The sequence below is a fragment of the Eurosta solidaginis genome, chromosome 4 (genome assembly GCF_040869045.1).
Source record: "Eurosta solidaginis isolate ZX-2024a chromosome 4, ASM4086904v1, whole genome shotgun sequence".
Lineage (NCBI taxonomy): Eukaryota > Metazoa > Arthropoda > Insecta > Diptera > Tephritidae > Eurosta > Eurosta solidaginis.
The window spans coordinates 34,942,423-34,962,403 of record NC_090322.1 but is presented as its reverse complement, the minus strand read 5'-3'; the positions used below and the strand labels follow the sequence as shown (position 1 = coordinate 34,962,403).

The 19,981-nt window shown below is 45.1% G+C and overlaps 1 protein-coding gene across 2 annotated transcripts; it reads left to right on the top strand.

Moving 5' to 3' along the window:
• The first annotated feature begins 2,178 nt into the window (after nucleotides 1–2,178).
• On the top strand, nucleotides 2,179–18,939 carry LOC137249598 (adenylate kinase 8). 2 transcript variants are annotated; one of them, XM_067781234.1, is made up of 5 exons: nucleotides 2,179–2,318; nucleotides 2,377–2,506; nucleotides 2,581–2,694; nucleotides 13,806–14,146; nucleotides 18,657–18,939. In XM_067781234.1, exons 1-5 carry the CDS (start codon nucleotides 2,226–2,228, stop codon nucleotides 18,813–18,815), a joined length of 837 nt encoding a protein of 278 aa, XP_067637335.1. In that variant the 5' UTR covers nucleotides 2,179–2,225; the 3' UTR covers nucleotides 18,816–18,939. The 2 variants fall into 2 exon arrangements, with proteins under 2 accessions (XP_067637335.1, XP_067637334.1); XM_067781233.1 differs by lacking the exon at nucleotides 18,657–18,939 and adding an exon at nucleotides 14,410–14,461.
• Nucleotides 18,940–19,981: the final 1,042 nt, after the last annotated feature.

Genomic DNA, 19,981 nt, shown 5'->3' with positions numbered 1-19,981 from the left:
AAGTTGCAACAACGAATGCCCACGGAAGTAGGCCTAATCGCTGGTAAGTACTTCACCGCTGTACCAACATTAATAATAATAGAAATTAAAATCAAAACTCAATAAGAGACTCACCTGTATTTCTAGATAATTGAAAATGAGTGTCTTAAAAGGATACACTTTTTCATATTGTACTAAAAATATTACAGCAGCTATGAAAACGCAAACATACAGCTAAAAAATCACATTTACAACGAGATTAGCAGTAAAGACAATTATTTGTAATGGTTGTTTGGTACCATTTTTTTACCGGCCCTGCAAAAAACGGTTGCTTCATGGGTACCATTTTTATCATGTGAGTACTCCATTAAGAAGTTTTTTACGATTTTTGAAATGTACTCACCCGTAGGTGTCCCATGGAGTAGTGTGGAGTATTCCTAGTGAAGACAAATGCCATCAATATCTCAAAAATATATAAATTTGAATGTGCGCTCATTGCGTTTTGGTATGGAGCTTCTCAAGTATGTACCAGAGTAAGTTACCCATACTGCGCGACTTCTAAATTGAATCTAGCAGGAGATACGGCTGTGGTTAATGGTTTGGTAAAAAGCGTTTAGTCTTAAAACTTCACTTAAAAAAAAACATTTTGACGCGTTAACCCATTCGCTCCGACTTTTGCAGGGGCTTTGTTCAAACTTTATTTAAATAAATCACACAAAAAGAAGAAAAACTTGTTAGGTAATAACATATGTATTGTAATTTTATTTATTTTATGAATGTGATGAAGCAAAATATTGCATACAGAATGGCAAATTATAGGCACGGCAAATAATTTTTGTTTTCTCGACTTTTCGACTGCCGCATGCGACGTATCGACGTCTTTTAGACTTCTCTATAGGTAAATGATCACCTACATTTCTCATTGATTTGTACCTGTTCGAAGATCTTCCAGGTCGACGGGATCGTTTATATATTGTAGACCCCTTTCCTTTTTCAATTAGCGACTCAGCAATTTCGACAAGCACTGGTAAAAATGGACGTTTTTTCCTATTTAGCTCTGAATGTATAAAGCAAGTGTTAACAGCAGCCATTATCATTCCACGATAAAATACTTTTTTCCACCATTTGCTTGATTTTCTCTTAATATCAGGCAACCCAGACCACCCAAGTCCACACCACCGATTATAGCGCAGTACGTCTTTACGTTGTAGTAGTGTTTTATTGATGGCACATGATGACGAAGGACTATAAATATCATCACTACCGTCACTGAAATCAGTTCTTGATTCACTGACCTCATCGTCGTCTACTTGAAGAAGTGCACTTATTTCTTCGCAATTTAATTCGGTAGTAGTGCAGTTTACGGTACCCACCCTAAAGTTGGGCCAAGATTTTCAAGTGAGGTATCAAAAGACGCGTATTAATCTCGAGAACAATAATCCGAAGGCGGATAAATTTTATCTCTGTCCGGAGATATTTGCAGTTGAAGTTGGCGATTTTAATGTGGTTGTTGTTGTGTTTGTACCCACAAAAAAAATTGTGCATCACCGTGGCGGTAGGCACGGTTATACCACACACCCGGACTTGGCATGGCGTAGACCAGGGTTATTTTTTATAAGCGCGGCCGAAGGCCGCCAACGCAGGAAGGTGTTCTGCGCAAAAATACTATGGATCCCACCCCCGGTTTCGGAGGGACTCGCGGGTCTTTTTTCTCGTCTTTTGATACATCACTCGAAAATTTTGGCCCAAATTTCGGTGGGTACCGTAAACTGCACTATTACCTTTAATTCGTCTCAAAACTCATTTTCACTGAATATTTTTTACAAAACAATTATAAAAGTATTTATTTCCACGTACCAGTATAAGAATAATATTTTTCTATAGAAAAGTCAAAGACACTTAGATATAAACGTATTATTTTATCAAAATTACGCGTAAATTTTACGCAATATTAGCCGATGCTCACAAACCACTGATGAAAACAAAACACGATTGAAACTGTATGAAACTCGAATAACGGTAATCTGCAATTATTGCTCACTGCTACTGATTTGGTATTTTTGTTTGAGTTTGCAATGAAAATTGCAGGTTTCAGAGTCAAATGACTGTGCCGTGGGACACAAGTGTAAAAGCAGTAGCGTAAGGGTTAAGGAAATTTGAAAGAGATACTTTTTTGTCATTTGATATTTTTTTTTTCATTATTTTTTTTAAAATCCATTTGAAAAAACTAAACAGAAAAATCCATAATGGCATTCCCTTTAAAAAAATTAGCAATAGCTGAATATTCTGCAGAATTGATGGTTTATTTCGAAAAGCATAAAATTATGGAAATTATAACGGTAAGGGTCTTTAATGAAAAGTGGCGTTGTCTTAAAACTCTCTTCAAACTTTGTTCAGCGATTAACCGCGGAAATCGGTATCGTACGCCCCACAAATCCACAATATTGGATAGCCGCAAATATACGACGTATAGCCGACGAGTTTTATCAGAAATGCCTTAAAGCTAGCTACAGGGGCAGAAATTTTGGTAAGCAGGATTGAAATGCATGTCAAAGAAATTAGAGTTCTATGCTAGACTTAATTTTGTTTTAATAAAACTAGATTACTATCATTTACCACGTCACTTTCACCATCGCATAATTATTTTTGGACGTAGTGGATCGGGCCGTAAAACTCAAGCGCATGCCATGGCCAAACGTTTTAATTTAATCTACAGTAAGTTTTAGTAACTAAGTAACACGTAATATCACAACTCACGCCAATTGGTAACACCAAGGGAATTTAAATGGTTTTACACCGGGTCCTTCCAGCTGAGTGGGTGCCACCCTCTTCCTCTGATTCCGTAGCGGCGTTCCTGTTGTTGTTGAAGCAGTGATCACAAACTTCTATTTTATTGGCCCATTGAAAATGCTAACTTTTACGTGGATACCTGTTGGCCCAACCTCGTGTTGCTCAAAAACACATCCTATTTAATAACGTTAACATCCCCCTGCGGATTAGGGGCTTAGAATATACCCGCGGCAGGTATACCTGTTGTTGTTGTTGTAGCAGTGCTTCGCCCCACCTAACAGAGGCGACCGATCACAAACTGTCATCAATATCCTCTAACGGGAGTCCAAGGAAACTTGCTGTTTCAACAGGGGTGGACCATAGGGAAAGGGGTGTTAGAGGCGTTGGTTCCACATTACAATTAAAGAGATGGTTGGTGTCATGTGGGGACACATTGCAAGCGGGGCATACATTTTGTATGTCGGGGTTGATTCTGGATAGGTAAGAGTTTAACCTGTTACAGTATCCAGAACGAAGTTGAGCCAGAGTGACACGCGTTTCCCTGGGGAGTATGCGTTCCTCTTCCGCAAGTTTTGGATACTTTACTTTAAGTACTGGGTTCACCGGGCAATTCCCGGAATAAAGGTCCGACGCCTGTTTGTGGAGTTCACCAAGGACCTGCTTGTGTTTTTTCGCTTCATACGGCTGTGTTCTCAGATGCCGTATTTCCTCAAAATGCTTACGGAGATGACTCCTTAAGCCCCTAGGCGGTGCTGGCTCGTCAATCAGATGTCTGTTGGGATGCCCAGGTTTCTGGGTATTCAACAGGAACTGTTTGGTCAGCATCTCGTTTCTTTCCCTGATGGGGAGTATTCTCGCCTCATTATGTAGATGGTGTTCTGGGGACATAAGAAGACAGCCCGTGGCAATTCTGAGATCAGTATTTTGGCAGGCCTGTAGCTTCTTCCAGTGGATAATTTTTAGGCTTGGCGACCATATGGGTGACGCGTAGCACGTAATCGGCTGGCTAATTGCTTTGTATGTAGTCATGAGCGTTTCTTTATCTTTTCCCCAGGTACTGCCAGCAAGGGATTTGAGGATTTTGTTACGGCTCTGAATTCTCGGAACAATTGCGGCTGCGTGCTCACCACAATGTAGATCCTGATCAAACGTCACACCCAAGATTTTGGGGTGTAGGACAGTCGGTAGCGTAGAGCCATCGACGTGGATGTTCAAAATGGTCGACATTTGGGACGTCCATGTTGTAAATAAGGTCGCGGAAGATTTAGTCGGTGATAATGCCAGGTTTCGCGAGGCGAAAAAACTGGAGAGATCAGGGAGATAGCCGTTTATTTTATTGCATAGCTCATCGACCTGTGGGCCTGGGCCTGTGGCCATTACTGTGCAGTCATCGGCGTAGGAAACGATTGTGACTCCTTCCGGTGGTGAAGGTAGCTTAGATATGTAGAAATTAAACAAAAGGGGATAGGACACCACCCTGTGGCACCCCTTGTTTAATTCTCCTTGGCTTTGATGTTTCGTTTCTAAATAGCACCGATGCCTGCCGACCACCCAGATAATTTGCGGTCCACCTTTTAAGACATGGGGGAAGGGTAGACCCTTCCAGGTCTTGCAGTAACGAGCCATGGTTGACCGTATCAAAAGCTTTTGATAGGTCTAGCGCTACGAGTACTGTTCTATGGTGGGGGTTTTGATTTAAACCGCAATTTATCTGGGTGCCAATGGCATTTAGCGCGGAGGTAGTGCTATGGAGTTTTCTGAAGCCATGCTGATGGGAGGCTAGTTGCAAATTTGCTTGGAAATAAGGGAGCAAAATGGCTCCGAACGTCTTTGCTACTGGCGATAGGAGAGATATCGGACGATACGACTCTCCTATGTTAGCTGGTTTACCAGGCTTTAGTAGCGGGACCACCTTGGCCATTTTCCATTTCTCGGGTATGACAAAGGTGGAAAGAGACAGGTTGAAGACCTGCGCTAAATATTTGAAACCCTCTTTCCCTAGGCTTTTAAGCATCGGCATGGCTATGCCGTCTGGGCCCACTGCTTTGGATGATTTAGCGCGACCAATGGCATCCTCAACCTCTTTAGCGGTGATGGTGATTGGTGACGCGCTAATTTGTGTTTATGTGCGTGTCTGTTGGCCCTCCGTCTATCTTTGTCGACCGTAGAATGCATTATATATTGTCGGCAGAAAGCGCTCGCGCATTTTTTCGCATCCGACAGCACTTTGTCGCCAAAGGCGACGGAAACTTTGTCTTTGTGCTTAGTCGGATTCGATAGGGACTTTACGGTGGACCAAAGTTTACCCACACCGGTAGAGAGGTTACAACCTCTTAGGTGCTCCTCCCATTTCGCCCGCTTGTGTTCATCCACAAGCAATCTGATGCGTTGGTTTATATCCCTTATTTGGGGGTTGCCTGGATGTTGTTGTTGTTGTTGTAGCAGTGCTTCGCCCCACCTAATAGACGCGACCGATCACAAACTGTCATCAATATCCTCTAACGGGAGTCCAAGGAAACTTGCTGTTTCAACAGGGGTGGACCATAGGGAAAGGGGTGTTAGAGGCGTTGGTTCCACATTACAATTATAGAGATGGTTGGTGTCATGTGGGGACACATTGCAAGCGGGGCATACATTTTGTATGTCGGGGTTGATTCTGGATAGGTAAGAGTTTAACCTGTTACAGTATCCAGAACGAAGTTGAGCCAGAGTGACACGCGTTTCCCTGGGGAGTATGCGTTCCTCTTCCGCAAGTTTTGGATACTTTACTTTGAGTACTGGGTTCACCGGGCAATTCCCGGCATAAAGGTCCGACGCCTGTTTGTGGAGTTCACCAAGGACCTGCTTGTGTTTTTTCGCTTCATACCGCTGTGTTCTCAGATGCCGTATTTCCTCAAAATGCTTACGGAGATGACTCCTTAAGCCCCTAGGCGGTGCTGGCTCGTCAATCAGATGTCTGTTGGGATGCCCAGGTTTCTGGGTATTCAACAGGAACTGTTTGGTCAGCATCTCGTTTCTTTCCCTGATAGGGAGTATTCTCGCCTCATTATGTAGATGGTGTTCTGGGGACATAAGAAGACAGCCCGTGGCAATTCTGAGAGCAGTATTTTGGCAGGCCTGTAGCTTCTTCCAGTGGGTAATTTTTAGGCTTGGCGACCATATGGGTGACGCGTAGCACGTAATCGGCTGGCTAATTGCTTTGTATGTAGTCATGAGCGTTTCTTTATCTTTTCCCCAGGTACTGCTAGCAAGGGATTTGAGGATTTTGTTACGGCTCTGAATTCTCGGAACAATTGCGGCTGCGTGCTCACCAAAATGTAGATCCTGATCAAACGTCACACCCAAGATTTTGGGGTGTAGGACAGTCGGTAGCGTAGAGCCATCGACGTGGATGTTCAAAATGGTCGACATTTGGGACGTCCATGTTGTAAATAAGGTCGCGGAAGATTTAGTCGGTGATAATGCCAGGTTTCGCGAGGCGAAAAAACTGGAGAGATCAGGGAGGTAGCCGTTTATTTTATTGCATAGCTCATCGATCTGTGGGCCTGGGCCTGTGGCCATTACTGTGCAGTCATCGGCGTAGGAAACGATTGTGACTCCTTCCGGTGGTGAAGGTGGCTTAGATATGTAGAAATTAAACAGAAGTGGGGATAGGACACCACCCTGTGGCACCCCTTGTTTAATTCTCCTTGGCTTTGATGTTTCGTTTCTAAATAGCACCGATGCCTGGCGACCACCCAGATAATTTGCGGTCCACCTTTTAAGACATGGGGGAAGGGTAGACCCTTCCAGGTCTTGCAGTAACGAGCCATGGTTGACCGTATCAAAAGCTTTTGATAGGTCTAGCGCTACGAGTACTGTTCTATGGTGGGGGTTTTGATTTAAACCGCAATTTATCTGGGTGCTAATGGCATTTAGCGCGGAGGTAGTGCTATGGAGTTTTCTGAAGCCATGCTGATGGGAGGCTAGTTGCAAATTTGCTTGGAAATAAGGGAGCAAAATGGCTTCGAGCGTCTTTGCTACTGGCGATAGGAGAGATATCGGACGATACGACTCCTATGTTAGCTGGTTTACCAGGCTTTAGTAGCGGGACCACCTCGGCCATTCTTCATTTCTCGGGTATGACAAAGGTGGAAAGAGACAGGTTGAAGACCTGCGCTAAATATTTGAAACCCTCTTTCCATAGGCTTTTAAGCATCGGCATGGCTATGCCGTCTGGGCCCACTGCTTTGGATAGTTTAGCGCGACCAATGGCGTCCTCAACCTCTTTAGCGGTGATGGTGATTGGTGACGCGCTGAATTTGTGTTTATGTGCGTGTCTGTTGGCCCTCCGTCTAACTTTGTCGACCGTAGAATGCATTATATTGTCGGCAGAAAGCGCTCGCGCATTTTTTCGCATCCGACAGCACTTTGTCGCCAAAGGCGATGGAAACTTGGTCTTTGTGCTTAGTCGGATTCGATAGGGACTTTACCGTGGACCAAAGTTTACCCACACCGGTAGAGAGGTTACAACCTCTTAGGTGCTCCTCCCATTTCGCCCGCTTGTGTTCATCCACAAGCAATCTGATGCGTTGGTTTATATCCCTTATTTGGGGGTCGCCTGGATCAAGCTGCCTTATAAGGTCACGTTCTCTCGCTAAGTTTACGGCCTCCGCCGGGAAGTGGGGCCGGATTTCGGGAATTCTCCCGGCGGGAATGAAACGTGTCGAGGCGGATTCAATGACCTTGCGGAAGGCACGCTCCCCTTGGTGGGCATCAGTCGGGATAGGGAGGGCAGCAAAGAGGTTGTCTGTAAAGGATTTATATTCTTCCCACTTTCCTTTTTTAAAGTTTATGAAAGTGCGTTTTTCGGTGACGATGAAGTCGGCGGTACGCTCGAGCGAAACAAGTATAGGCAGGTGGTCGGATGCCAATGATACCATCGGCTGCCAGTTGACGCAGTTTACGAGTTCTGCGCTCACGATTGAGATATCTGGCGAACTGTGACAGCTTCCTACCATACGTGTGGGGGCGTCTCCGTTTATTGTGCAGAACGTCGTTTCTTCTATTTGATCCGCCAACATCTCGCCCCTACTGTCCGCCCGCAAATTTGAATGCCATAGATCATGATGGGCATTGAAGTCGCCTAAAATAATGCGATTGTGGCCCTGGGACTGGGCGTCCTTGGGCAAGCATTGGGGTACCCGGATGATTTGGGTTTGCGACCTGGCAACATGCGCGATGAAACCCGTCGAGGGGTTACCGTCGCGGAGACCAGAACATCTAGGAAAGTGGCACCACCCAAGGCAGGAGCTGCATTGGGCGGATGTCGCAAACATATATATTCTGTGCTGGCAAACGGTGCAAACGGAGGTAGGGACTAAGAGTCTGTTTCCCTGACCTACACGATTGCTGTCGGAAAAGAGGGGGGGGAGAAGACGGGGGCAGGGGCTGTTGCTCAGCATTGCTTCCGACTCTACTACGAAGATTGTAGTTATGAGTGGTAGCAGCTGTTTGAGTTGTTGGCGCCGTAAGGCGCGAGCAGCAGCGGGTACTTGTTGTGGCTTGCTGAGCAGCGGGGCTGCTGGAAGGTAATGAAGGGGCGCTTAGACGTAGACTACGGGGCGCCCTTGGGCGTGAACAGCAAGGAGCCACAAAAGATTTATAAAAGTTACGTGGACGTCGGGTTTTGGGATCAAGCCCAGAACAACCTGTCCGATGCAACCATCCCTTACACGAGACACACTGAACAGAGTATGACCGTCCTAAAAAGATTCTTTTCCGGCAGATGCAGCAAAACCATTTCTCAGGACCGGGGTCAGGAGACGGACCCGGATTGGATTCGATACCTTCCCGGAGCAAGAGAATATGGAGCAGTCCTGCTGCAAGGAGCTGCTGGGAGGATGACAATTTGTGGGAGGGACGAAACAAATTAAATGGGGTTACACTGAAATGACAGTCCTTGGTCGGGAAAAATCCCGAGTCGCTCCGGTACATAGAACCGACTGCCTTGGTCGCCTGGATCAAGCTGCTTTATAAGGTCACGTTCTCTCGCTAAGTTTGCGGCCTCCGCCGGGAAGTGGGCCGGATTTCGGGAATTCTCCCGGCGGGAATGAAACGTGCCGAGGCGGATTCAATGACCTTGCGGAAGGCACGCTCCCCTTGGCGGGCATCAGTCGGGATAGGGAGGGCAGCAAAGAGGTTGTCTGTAAAGGATTTATATTCTTCCCACTTTCCTTTTTTAAAGTTTATGAAAGTGCGTTTTTCGGTGACGATGAAGTCGGCGGTACGCTCGAGCGAAACAAGTATAGGCAGGTGGTCGGATGCCAGTGATACCATCGGCTGCCAGTTGACGCAGTTTACGAGTTCTGCGCTCACGGTTGAGATATCTGGCGAACTGTGACAGCTTCCTACCATACGTGTGGGGGCGTCTCCGTTTATTGTGCAGAACGTCGTTTCTTCTATTTGATCCGCCAACATCTCGCCCCTACTGTCCGCCCGCAAATTTGAATGCCATAGATCATGATGGGCATTGAAGTCGCCTAAAATAATGCGATTGTTTCCAGTGAGTAAGGCTCTGATATTAGGGCGGTATCCACCGGGGCAACAGGTGGCAGGGGGGATGTAGATGTTGATGATTTCTAGGTTTGCATCGCCTGACCGGACAGATAGGCCTTGACGTTCTAAGACGTTGTCCCTGCGGTCGATGCCAGGATCAAATATGTGATATTGCACAGAGTGGTGTATTATAAACGCGAGGCCGCCTCCATTTCCGCTCTCGCGATCTTTTCTGTGGACATTATACCCAGAACAGGTCTGCAATGCAGATCGTGCTGTGAGTTTAGTCTCTTGAATCGCAGCAATGCGGATGTTGTGCCGCTTCATGAAATTGACTATCTCCGTAATCTTCCCAGTTAGTCCATTACAGTTTAACTGCAGAGTTCTGGAGTGCATGAGGGGAGACGTCGCCACTCTGGGGGTAAGTGACGGGTGACTACGCCTGGGTTGAGGAAGGCCAGGACGCAATTGCTGATGTGGCCCTGGGACTGGGCGTCCTTGGGCAAGCATTGGGGTACCCGAATGATTTGGGTTTGCGACCTGGCAACATGGCGCGATGAAACCCGACGAGGGGTTGCCGTCGCGGAGACCAGAACATCTAGGAAAGTGGCACCACCCAAGGCAGGAGCTGCATTGGGCGGATGTCGCAAACATATATATTCTGTGCTGGCAAACGGTGCAAACGGTGGTAGGGACTAAGAGTCTGTTTCCCTGACCTACACGATTGCTGCCGGAAAAGAATGGGGGAGAAGACGGGGGCAGGGGCTGTTGCTCAGCATTACTTCCGACTCTACTACGAAGATTGTAGTTATGAGTGGTAGCAGCTGCTTGAGTTGTTGGCGCCGTAAGGCGCGAGCAGCAGCGGGTACTTGTTGTGGCTTGCTGAGCAGCGGGGCTGCTGGAAGGTAATGGGGGGGCGCTTAGACGTAGACTACGGGGCGCCCTTGGGCGTGAACAGCAAGGAGCCACAAAAGATTTATAAAAGTTACGTGGACGTCGGGTTTTGGGATCAAGCCCAGAACAACCTGTCCGATGCAACCATCCCTTACACGAGACACACTGAACAGAGTATGACCGTCCTAAAAAGATTCTTTTCCGGCAGATGCAGCAAACCCATTTCTCAGGACCGGGGTCAGGAGACGGACCCGGATTGGATTCGATACCTTCCCGGAGCAAGAGAATATGGAGCAGTCCTGCTGCAAGGAGCTGCTGGGAGGATGACAATTTGTGGGAGGGACGAAACAAATTAAATGGGGTTACACTGAAATGACAGTCCTTGGTCGGGAAAAATCCCGAGTCGCTCCGGTACATAGAACCGACTGCCTTGGTCGCCTGGATCAAGCTGCTTTATAAGGTCACGTTCTCTCGCTAAGTTTGCGGCCTCCGCCGGGAAGTGGGCCGGATTTCGGGAATTCTCCCGGCGGGAATGAAACGTGCCGAGGTGGATTCAATGACCTTGCGGAAGGCACGCTCCCCTTGGCGGGCATCAGTCGGGATAGGGAGGGCAGCAAAGAGGTTGTCTGTAAAGGATTTATATTCTTCCCACTTTCCTTTTTTAAAGTTTATGAAAGTGCGTTTTTCGGTGACGATGAAGTCGGCGGTACGCTCGAGCGAAACAAGTATAGGCAGGTGGTCGGATGCCAATGATACCATCGGCTGCCAGTTGACGCAGTTTACGAGTTCTGCGCTCACGGTTGAGATATCTGGCGAACTGTGACAGCTTCCTACCATACGTGTGGGGGCGTCTCCGTTTATTGTGCAGAACGTCGTTTCTTCTATTTGATCCGCCAACATCTCGCCCCTACTGTCCGCCCGCAAATTTGAATGCCATAGATCATGATGGGCATTGAAGTCGCCTAAAATAATGCGATTGTTTCCAGTGAGTAAGGCTCTGATATTAGGGCGGTATCCACCGGGGCAACAGGTGGCAGGGGAATGTAGATGTTGATGATTTCTAGGTTTGCATCGCCTGACCGGACAGATAGGCCTTGACGTTCTAAGACGTTGTCCCTGCGGTCGATGCCAGGATCAAATATGTGATATTGCACAGAGTGGTGTATTATAAACGCGAGGCCGCCTCCATTTCCGCTCTCGCGATCTTTTCTGTGGACATTATACCCAGAACAGGTCTGCAATGCAGATCGTGCTGTGAGTTTAGTCTCTTGAATCGCAGCAATGCGGATGTTGTGCCGCTTCATGAAATTGACTATCTCCGTAATCTTCCCAGTTAGTCAATTACAGTTTAACTGCAGAGTTCTGGAGTGCATGAGGGGAGACGTCGCCACTCTGGGGGTAAGTGACGGGTGACTACGCCTGGGTTGAGGAAGGCCAGGACGCAATTGCTGATGTGGCCCTGGGACTGGGCGTCCTTGGGCAAGCATTGGGGTACCCGAATGATTTGGGTTTGCGACCTGGCAACATGGCGCGATGAAACCCGACGAGGGGTTGCCGTCGCGGAGACCAGAACATCTAGGAAAGTGGCACCACCCAAGGCAGGAGCTGCATTGGGCGGATGTCGCAAACATATATATTCTGTGCTGGCAAACGGTGCAAACGGTGGTAGGGACTAAGAGTCTGTTTCCCTGACCTACACGATTGCTGCCGGAAAAGAATGGGGGAGAAGACGGGGGCAGGGGCTGTTGCTCAGCATTACTTCCGACTCTACTACGAAGATTGTTGTTATGAGTGGTAGCAGCTGTTTGAGTTGTTGGCGCCGTAAGGCGCGAGCAGCAGCGGGTACTTGTTGTGGCTTGCTGAGCAGCGGGGCTGCTGGAAGGTAAGGGGGGGGGCGCTTAGACGTAGACTACGGGGCGCCCTTGGGCGTGAACAGCAAGGAGCCACAAAATATTTATAAAAGTTACGTGGACGTCGGGTTTTGGGATCAAGCCCAGAACAACCTGTCCGATGCAACCATCCCTTACACGAGACACACTGAACAGAGTATGACCGTCCTAAAAAGATTCTTTTCCGGAAGATGCAGCAAAACCATTTCTCAGGACCGGGGTCAGGAGACGGACCCGGATTGGATTCGATACCTTCCCGGAGCAAGAGAATATGGAGTAGTCCTGCTGCAAGGAGCTGCTGGGAGGATGACAATTTGTGGGAGGGACGAAACAAATTAAATGGGGTTACACTGAAATGACAGTCCTTGGTCGGGAAAAATCCCGAGTCGCTCCGGTACATAGAACCGACTGCCTTGGCGACTGTCGTAAGAGGCGACTAAAATACCAAATTGATTCAAGGGGCTGTGTAGCGCAACCCTTTCCAAGGGTTTCCATATAGCTTCTCCAACCTAATTGTCGACCTCACCTACCCGTGGCGAATCCTGTTTCTTTAACAGCCGTGGCTCTGGCGACCTCAAGTTCCTCATACATCTAGGGGGTGGGAGGGCGGTGTGGCCTAGAAGGTTGTTCTACATACATCCGGTAAAGCACCATTAACATCGATACAACTCCCCAAGACCTCAACGTACGATGTTCAATGTGGTCGTATCAAATCGTTCCCGATTTGTTCGGGTTAGTACCTTCATGGTGCTATGGACCATCAAATAGATAACACTCCTCAAAACTTTTGGGGTTGTATGAAGGAGATCTCATAAGTAGTTTCGAACATCTCATCTCTCTAATCCCACTCTTACAATTATCGATTGCTATCAACTAACATTAGGTGCCCGCCACCCATTTTAACAACCATTCTTTCTCTAGTTGAACAGAATTTAGGGATGTGAACAACTTTTCGCCGACCTTCAAAGAAGACTGAGTTGAACACTTAAAACTTAGAACAGGAATCAAAACTAGTTTCCTGTGGGTGCGACAACCCGAAGCGGCTATATTGTCAACGTAAAAATCAAAATTCCAAAGAACATGCGAGTGAAACCTGTATTCAGATCTCCCTGGAGCTTTCTGCCACATCAGTTTTTAGCCACCATGGTGGGTCGCCCAGGAGGTACACGCGTCACAGCTTGCTGCCTTTGAGTAATGCAATGGGTGAGAATTTGATTGATGCAATATGTTCCAGACAACTCTCAGTAAATGCAATGTGGCCTCTAAACAGTACGGGGGGTTCATACCGCAGCCTAGCAGATTTCGCTGCTACTTGATATATTACTGCCTATTAAATTTACGCCCCTCGAAAGGCATTCGGCGGTAACCGTAGAGCGCATTGAAATAAGCTATTAATCTCTAAATATCCCAGCTAACTTTCCTTAAGTAAAGCGGAAGAAAACTATTTTGGCCCAAACTCCTAACCCTGTTTGTAATCCTAAGTTCGAAAGATAAATGGATTCGAATGAAAGTTGCGTAGCTTGGTCTATGAAGATTGAGAATTATTTTGTAGTTTGGTCGGGACATGAAGAATTGAAACCAAACAAAGCAACCCAAATTAACCCACAATTAATATGCCTCTGGTGCCAATTTAAAAGTGTGCCGAATCTCTGATATCTTTCAATGCTTATTTTTACTTTGTTGATGATTCTTATAAACCAAATCTTTTCTCAACAGTCGATGCTGAGCGCCTCATCTATCAAACTTTCTTTCGTAGTGACATTATAGCGAAAAAGCTTCACAAAGCGTTTCTCCATGATGTGGCCAAAGAAAAATCTGCCGCGGTGTCTGAAGTTATACAAGAGCGCTTAAAACAAATGGATGCTCTACGACAGGGCTGGGTACTAATAAACTATCCACGAAATGTTGAGGAATTTACTAATATGTTTGAAAATTTCAAAATTCCGCCTAACAAACTAATTTACCTTCAATGTACTGAATTGCTAGCAATGCGGCGTTTGGTTACGAAACCTGACTTAGGATGCCCACAAGATACATGCAGATACATGGAATACGAGGTGAGAGATGTAATAGCTATTGAAGACTGCTCAGTTACGTAAGCCGACAATTGCCCGGTTTTACAGTTAAAGTGTGGCTCAAACTAAGCTTATTACTTTGGTCGTTTACATAAAATTTGAGGGGTCAAAACGACAGGGTGTTGAATTCTCCTTCACTTATGTTATGTATGAAACGAAGTGGTAACACCACACACTGAATTAATTTACTATCATTTTGGCAACTCTGTTTTGCTTATTCTTTCTCGTTCTTTTTTATTCTTTAGTATTAACTCAACACATTTTATATTGAAATGTTCATATCCACTCATATTAAATAAACTGAGTAAATATACATATACAAAAGTGGTGTCAAAAGTGGGATTAAAAAGATGAGCCTCACACCGGAAGATTTGAAGAGGGTGATGGATGCATTGGCAGGGGCAATTCGCTAGGCTGTAGAGGGGGCGTCCCACAGTGCTGGGGCAAATGCAAATCAGCGGGCAGCAACCAAACCGCCACCGTTTAGTATTGCAGAATACAAGTCAGAAGACAAGTCGGGCCTTACAGCTGAGCAAAGTTCCAGAAGAGGAACAACACAAATTCGTACTCGTGCATATGGGGGCGAATCGATTGCCGAGTACGCACTTCGTTTAAAAAAGGGCGTTGCATATTGTGAATATGGCGACTTTTTGGATAGGATGTTAACAGAGCAGTTACTGTATGGCGTGGAGTCACGCTATATTTGCAATGAGGTTATAAGTAAAAAACCAAACAATTTTACTGAGGCATACGAAATTGCGCACACAATCGAACTAACACAAAGCGCAACAACATATCTGAGGTGTACAGAGTGGGAACAACCAAGTGAACCAACGTTTAAACTGGGATACGAACCAGTCAAAACAAAAAGAAATGTAAATGCTGAAAAGTTGACCAAGAAGCCAAAAGAAAAATCCGCAAATTGTTACGGATGTGGGGGCCAACACAGCAGAAAAGACTGCAAATTCAGTAGCTCCGAATGTTTTTCGTGAGGAAAATTGGGCCACATTGCAAAAGTGTGCAAGGCAAAACTAGATCAGATTTCAGAGGATGAGCTCGAACCAGTTCAGCAGCTGAACAGCATTAATGTATGTAAAGCAGTAGACAGAAAAATGCTTCACGTAAATATCGATGGAAAGCAAATACAGATGGAGCTTGATACGGGTGCCCCATGCGCCATTATTAATTATAAAACTCTTCGCACTATAAAACCGAATTTTAGATTATTAAAAACAGATAGACGATTTACAAGCTACACGGGGCATAGAGTGAACTTCATGGGTAGGGTTGTAGTAACCGCATCAATGGGGAGGACTAAGCGGCGCCTGAATCTGTATGTTGTCCAAGAAGATTTTGATACACTTTGCGGCAGAGAATGGATCTCACAATTCGCACGTGAAATTAACTTTTCGGAGCTATTTTCGTCAGCCAGGCAAATTAACTCTATAAGTTCAACCGCGCCAAAACTTTCAGAAAACCAACGAGAACGGCTGCAACATCTCCTTGCAAGTTACGAAGAAGTCTTTGACACGACAGCGGGTAAGTTGAGAGGGCCGCTTGCAAAAGTGAAGCTGAAGGCGGGAGCCACACCAGTGTTCGCACGAGCACGCGAAATATCCATGGCATTGAGAGAGGCGTATGCCAAGGAAATAGATCGCAAAATCCAGTCTGGCTTTTACGTGAGAGTAGAGCATTCGGAATGGGCTTCAGCAACACATGTAGTCGCGAAAAAAAATGGAGATATTCGCATCACTGGCAATTACAAGCCAACGGTTAATCCAAGAATGATTATTGACGAACATCCGATTCCTAAAGCGGAAGACTTGTACAATAAAATGAAAAAAGCGGCGATATTTTGTCACTTGGATATAACCGACGCATATACACACCTTACGATCGACGATGATTTCGCACATGTTTTGACATTAAACACAGCTACACACGGACTAGTTCGACCGACTCGTGCGGTATATGGGGCAGCAAATATTCCAGCTATTTGGCAAAGAAAAATGGAGACGCTCCTGCAAGGAGTGCCAAACGTTTTAAATTTCTTTGATGACATCTTTGTGTTCGCGGAAAGTTTTGAAGAGCTGCTGAGGGTTTTGGCGACAACGCTAAATCGCATCAAATGCAATGGTCTACGCTTAAATAAGTCAAAGTGTGTTTTTGCTACTCCATCGGTGGAGTTTTTAGGCCATCGCATCGACGCACAGGGGGTGCATAAATCTGACAAACACATTGAAGCTGTACTGAATAGCCCCAAACCAACGAATGTGGAGGAGCTACATCTGTTTTTAGGAAAAGCTACTTACTATAGTGCATTTATCCCAGACCTGGCGACGAGAGCGCGACCATTGCGCGATATGCTGAAAAGCGAAAAATTTCACTGGTCCAAAGAGGCAAATTCAGCCTTTGAATATCTAAAACAGGCGCTGGTTTCTCCACAAGTCTTGATACCCTTCAACCCGGCACTACCGATTCTACTAGCGACGGCTGCGAGTCAAACAGGGTTGGGAGCGGTGCTATCACATCGCTTAGAGAACGGAACTGAACGACCCATTGCATACGCAAGTCGAACACTGAATACTGCAGAACAGCGATACCCACAGATGGACAAAGAGGCACTGGCAATAGTATGCGCAGTTCAGAAATTTTTCACATATTTATACGCGCGTCATTTCACGCTAATCACAGATCATAAACCGTTGTTACAAATTTTACAACCAGACAAGTCTCTACCAGTACTTTGCATTAGCAGAATGGCTAATTACGCAGACTTTCTGAGTAGATTTGATTTCGAAGTGGTGTATAAAAATTCAAAGGCAAACGCTAACGCCGACTATCATTCACGGGCCCACCCTCTACGACAGCAACCATTACAGGTGGGACAGGTGCGGCAGGCATATACGGATAATCCAGACGAATACGACGAGTTCGACAACTTTGTGATTCGCCAAATCAACCAATTACCATTAAGATCCGACAAAATTGCAAACGAATCCAGAAAAGACGAGCGACTGGGTAAAATAATTAAACTGCTGGAAACAGGTCAATGCTTGAAGAGGACAGGATACAAGTCCCCAGAAGTGAGTTACAAGCTATCGTCAGGATGTTTGATGTTCGAGCATCGCGTCGCCATTCCACCAAAGTACAGAGCCAAACCACTTGACAATTTACACACATCACACCTAGGGATTGTCAAGATGAAAGGAATCGCCCGCTCATTCATATACTGGCCGGGCATTGACAATGATATCGAGAACATTGCGAACAAATGCGAATCATGTGCAAAACAGGCAAACAAACCCGGGAAAAGTGGCGATCATCATTGGGAGTATCCCAAGGGACCGTGGGAACGCATTCATATTGACTATGCGGGACTTCCTGACTACAGTCGGTGTTAAATATCACAAATACTCAGCACCGTATCACCCGGAAACTAACGGACAAGCAGAGCGAAGCGTACAGACGGTCAAGAACGCATTGAAAGCAATGGGTACCACGAATAGTTCTTTGCAGGAAAACATAAACGAATTCTTGAGACAGTACAAAAATGCACCACATTCGACAACAGGCACCTCGCCAGCACTATTGTTTATGGGGCGGCAGCTACGAACACGATTGGACTTGATTCGACCAGAGGAAATCTCGAGGAAAGTAGAGGAAAAACAATACATGCATCTCAAGAAAAAGGGAAGAGAGTTCAAGGTAAATCAAAACGTATACTTCCTGTCGGGTAACCCGCGAATTTCTAAGTGGCTCAAAGGAACAATACACGCCCGTCTAGGGGATTTTCACTATCAAATACAATTCAATGGGAAAATGATAAAAAGACATGTAGACCAAATACGGAAGTCACACGCGGGGCCCGATAAAGCAACACCGGAAGTGAATCATCATGAAACGAGAGTTGCAGCTAAAGAGAACGGCACAGCTGCATCGGGTATAGTAGAAAACCACGAAGAAGTCGAAGCACCCATAGAATCACCACAAAATATATCATTGGGATCAGAAGAAGATTTGGAAGGGTTCTCTACTCCCAACACTACAATAATACAGGACGATACTTCAACACTAGCACGGCAGACGACACCGGAAAGAGATCCGGAACTAAGCTAGACGCCGGCAGCCCCTCGGCGGTCGACCAGACAAAGGAAACCGAGAGTTCCATTCTCACCTTAACTCCTGCAGAGGAAGGAAAAATGTTATGTATGAAACGAAGTGGTAACGCCACACACTGAATTAATTTACTATCATTTTGGCAACTCTGTTTTGCTTATTCTTTTTCGTTCTTTTTTATCCTTTAGTATTAACTCAACACATTTTATATTGAAATGTTCATATCCACTCATATTAAATAAACTGAGTAAATATACATATACAAAAACTTAAACTAGCACTGAAAGGTCGGACGTACATATTTGTCTGATTGCTCCGCCGAATTGGGCAGCGCGTTTTTTCTAATGGTTTAAACAAACTCCTATTTAAATAGATGGCTTATTTTGCACAAAACGAAGAGGCAGTAAATGAATATCTCGCCCGACGTCACGAAACAATATATATAGATTCCGGACCGTGTTTCGAAGCAGTACGCCAAAACTTATGGACACAAATGGAACGCTTGCCTTATGTTATGGGATACAAAAATTAAACTTTTTTCGTCTATTATGCCTAAATTGGTTTCTAGTTCTTCAAGTTTGTTTCTCCTGTAATATTTTATAAAATATAAAATATATATTTTTTATAGCACGCAAAGGCTGCGCAGCAGCAAACAACTTTTTATCATCATAATTTCATCATCATTTATTGCAAAAATAGTATTAGTACAATAAGATCTAGGATCTTTTATAGTACAACAAAAAGATAAATCGCAATGTAAAAAAGAACAAAAGTCATAACAGAGGGTTATGTAGGTTAAATTATCACATCAAACAGAGAAGTATCGTAATTTACTAGTATCTAAAATAAACAAATAATTAAATTCAATAACAAAACATTGTATACACTCATACATATTGATGGCGAAAACTCAAGAAGTATAATGGTTTCAACTAAAATGAGCATAAAGAACATTTTTAAAGTTGCTTTTATTTAGACTGCTACGTACGGATACTGGAATAGAGTTCCATAGGCGAATGGCATTGACAAAGAATAGCCGTCCAGATGTTAGATAGTTATAAGTTGGTACTATTAGGTCGTTGATTCGAGCAGACCTGGGGAATATTAGCTTATCATATAGGTAACTAGGCTCCTTATACATGATAAGTTGACAAAGGAAAATGCTGGTTCTAGCTTTCAGATATTCGAAGATTTCACAACCCAGTAGACGCGCTCTCCAGCTGGATATATGATAAAATCTAGCTAAGCCGAATACATAACGTGTAACATGATTAAATGCTACATCAATTTTATGAGCAGACTGGGAGCTCAGTGTACTGTACACTAGCTCAGAGTAGCAAATGATCGGCATAATCAATTGAATTGCAAGTTTTCTTCTAACATTGACCGGAGTATAAATAGCAGACATTCGTAAGTTTCTTAAGATATAGTATACTTTCTTAACCACCGAATTTACATGATCATCACAGGACAGCGTCGTGTTAATAACAAAACCAAGATTAGTCACTTTTGAAACGAGTTTGAGACATTTACTGGCAACGCACAAGGGCGGAATACTTGAGAAACTTATTCGTTTTTTAGATATAGGCAACACGTATGATATCTCACTGTTCATGCATAAGCCATTTTTCCTAGCCCATTCAAATATGGATGTTAAGTCATTATTCAATCTTGAGCATAAATCGTTTGTCCCCTCAT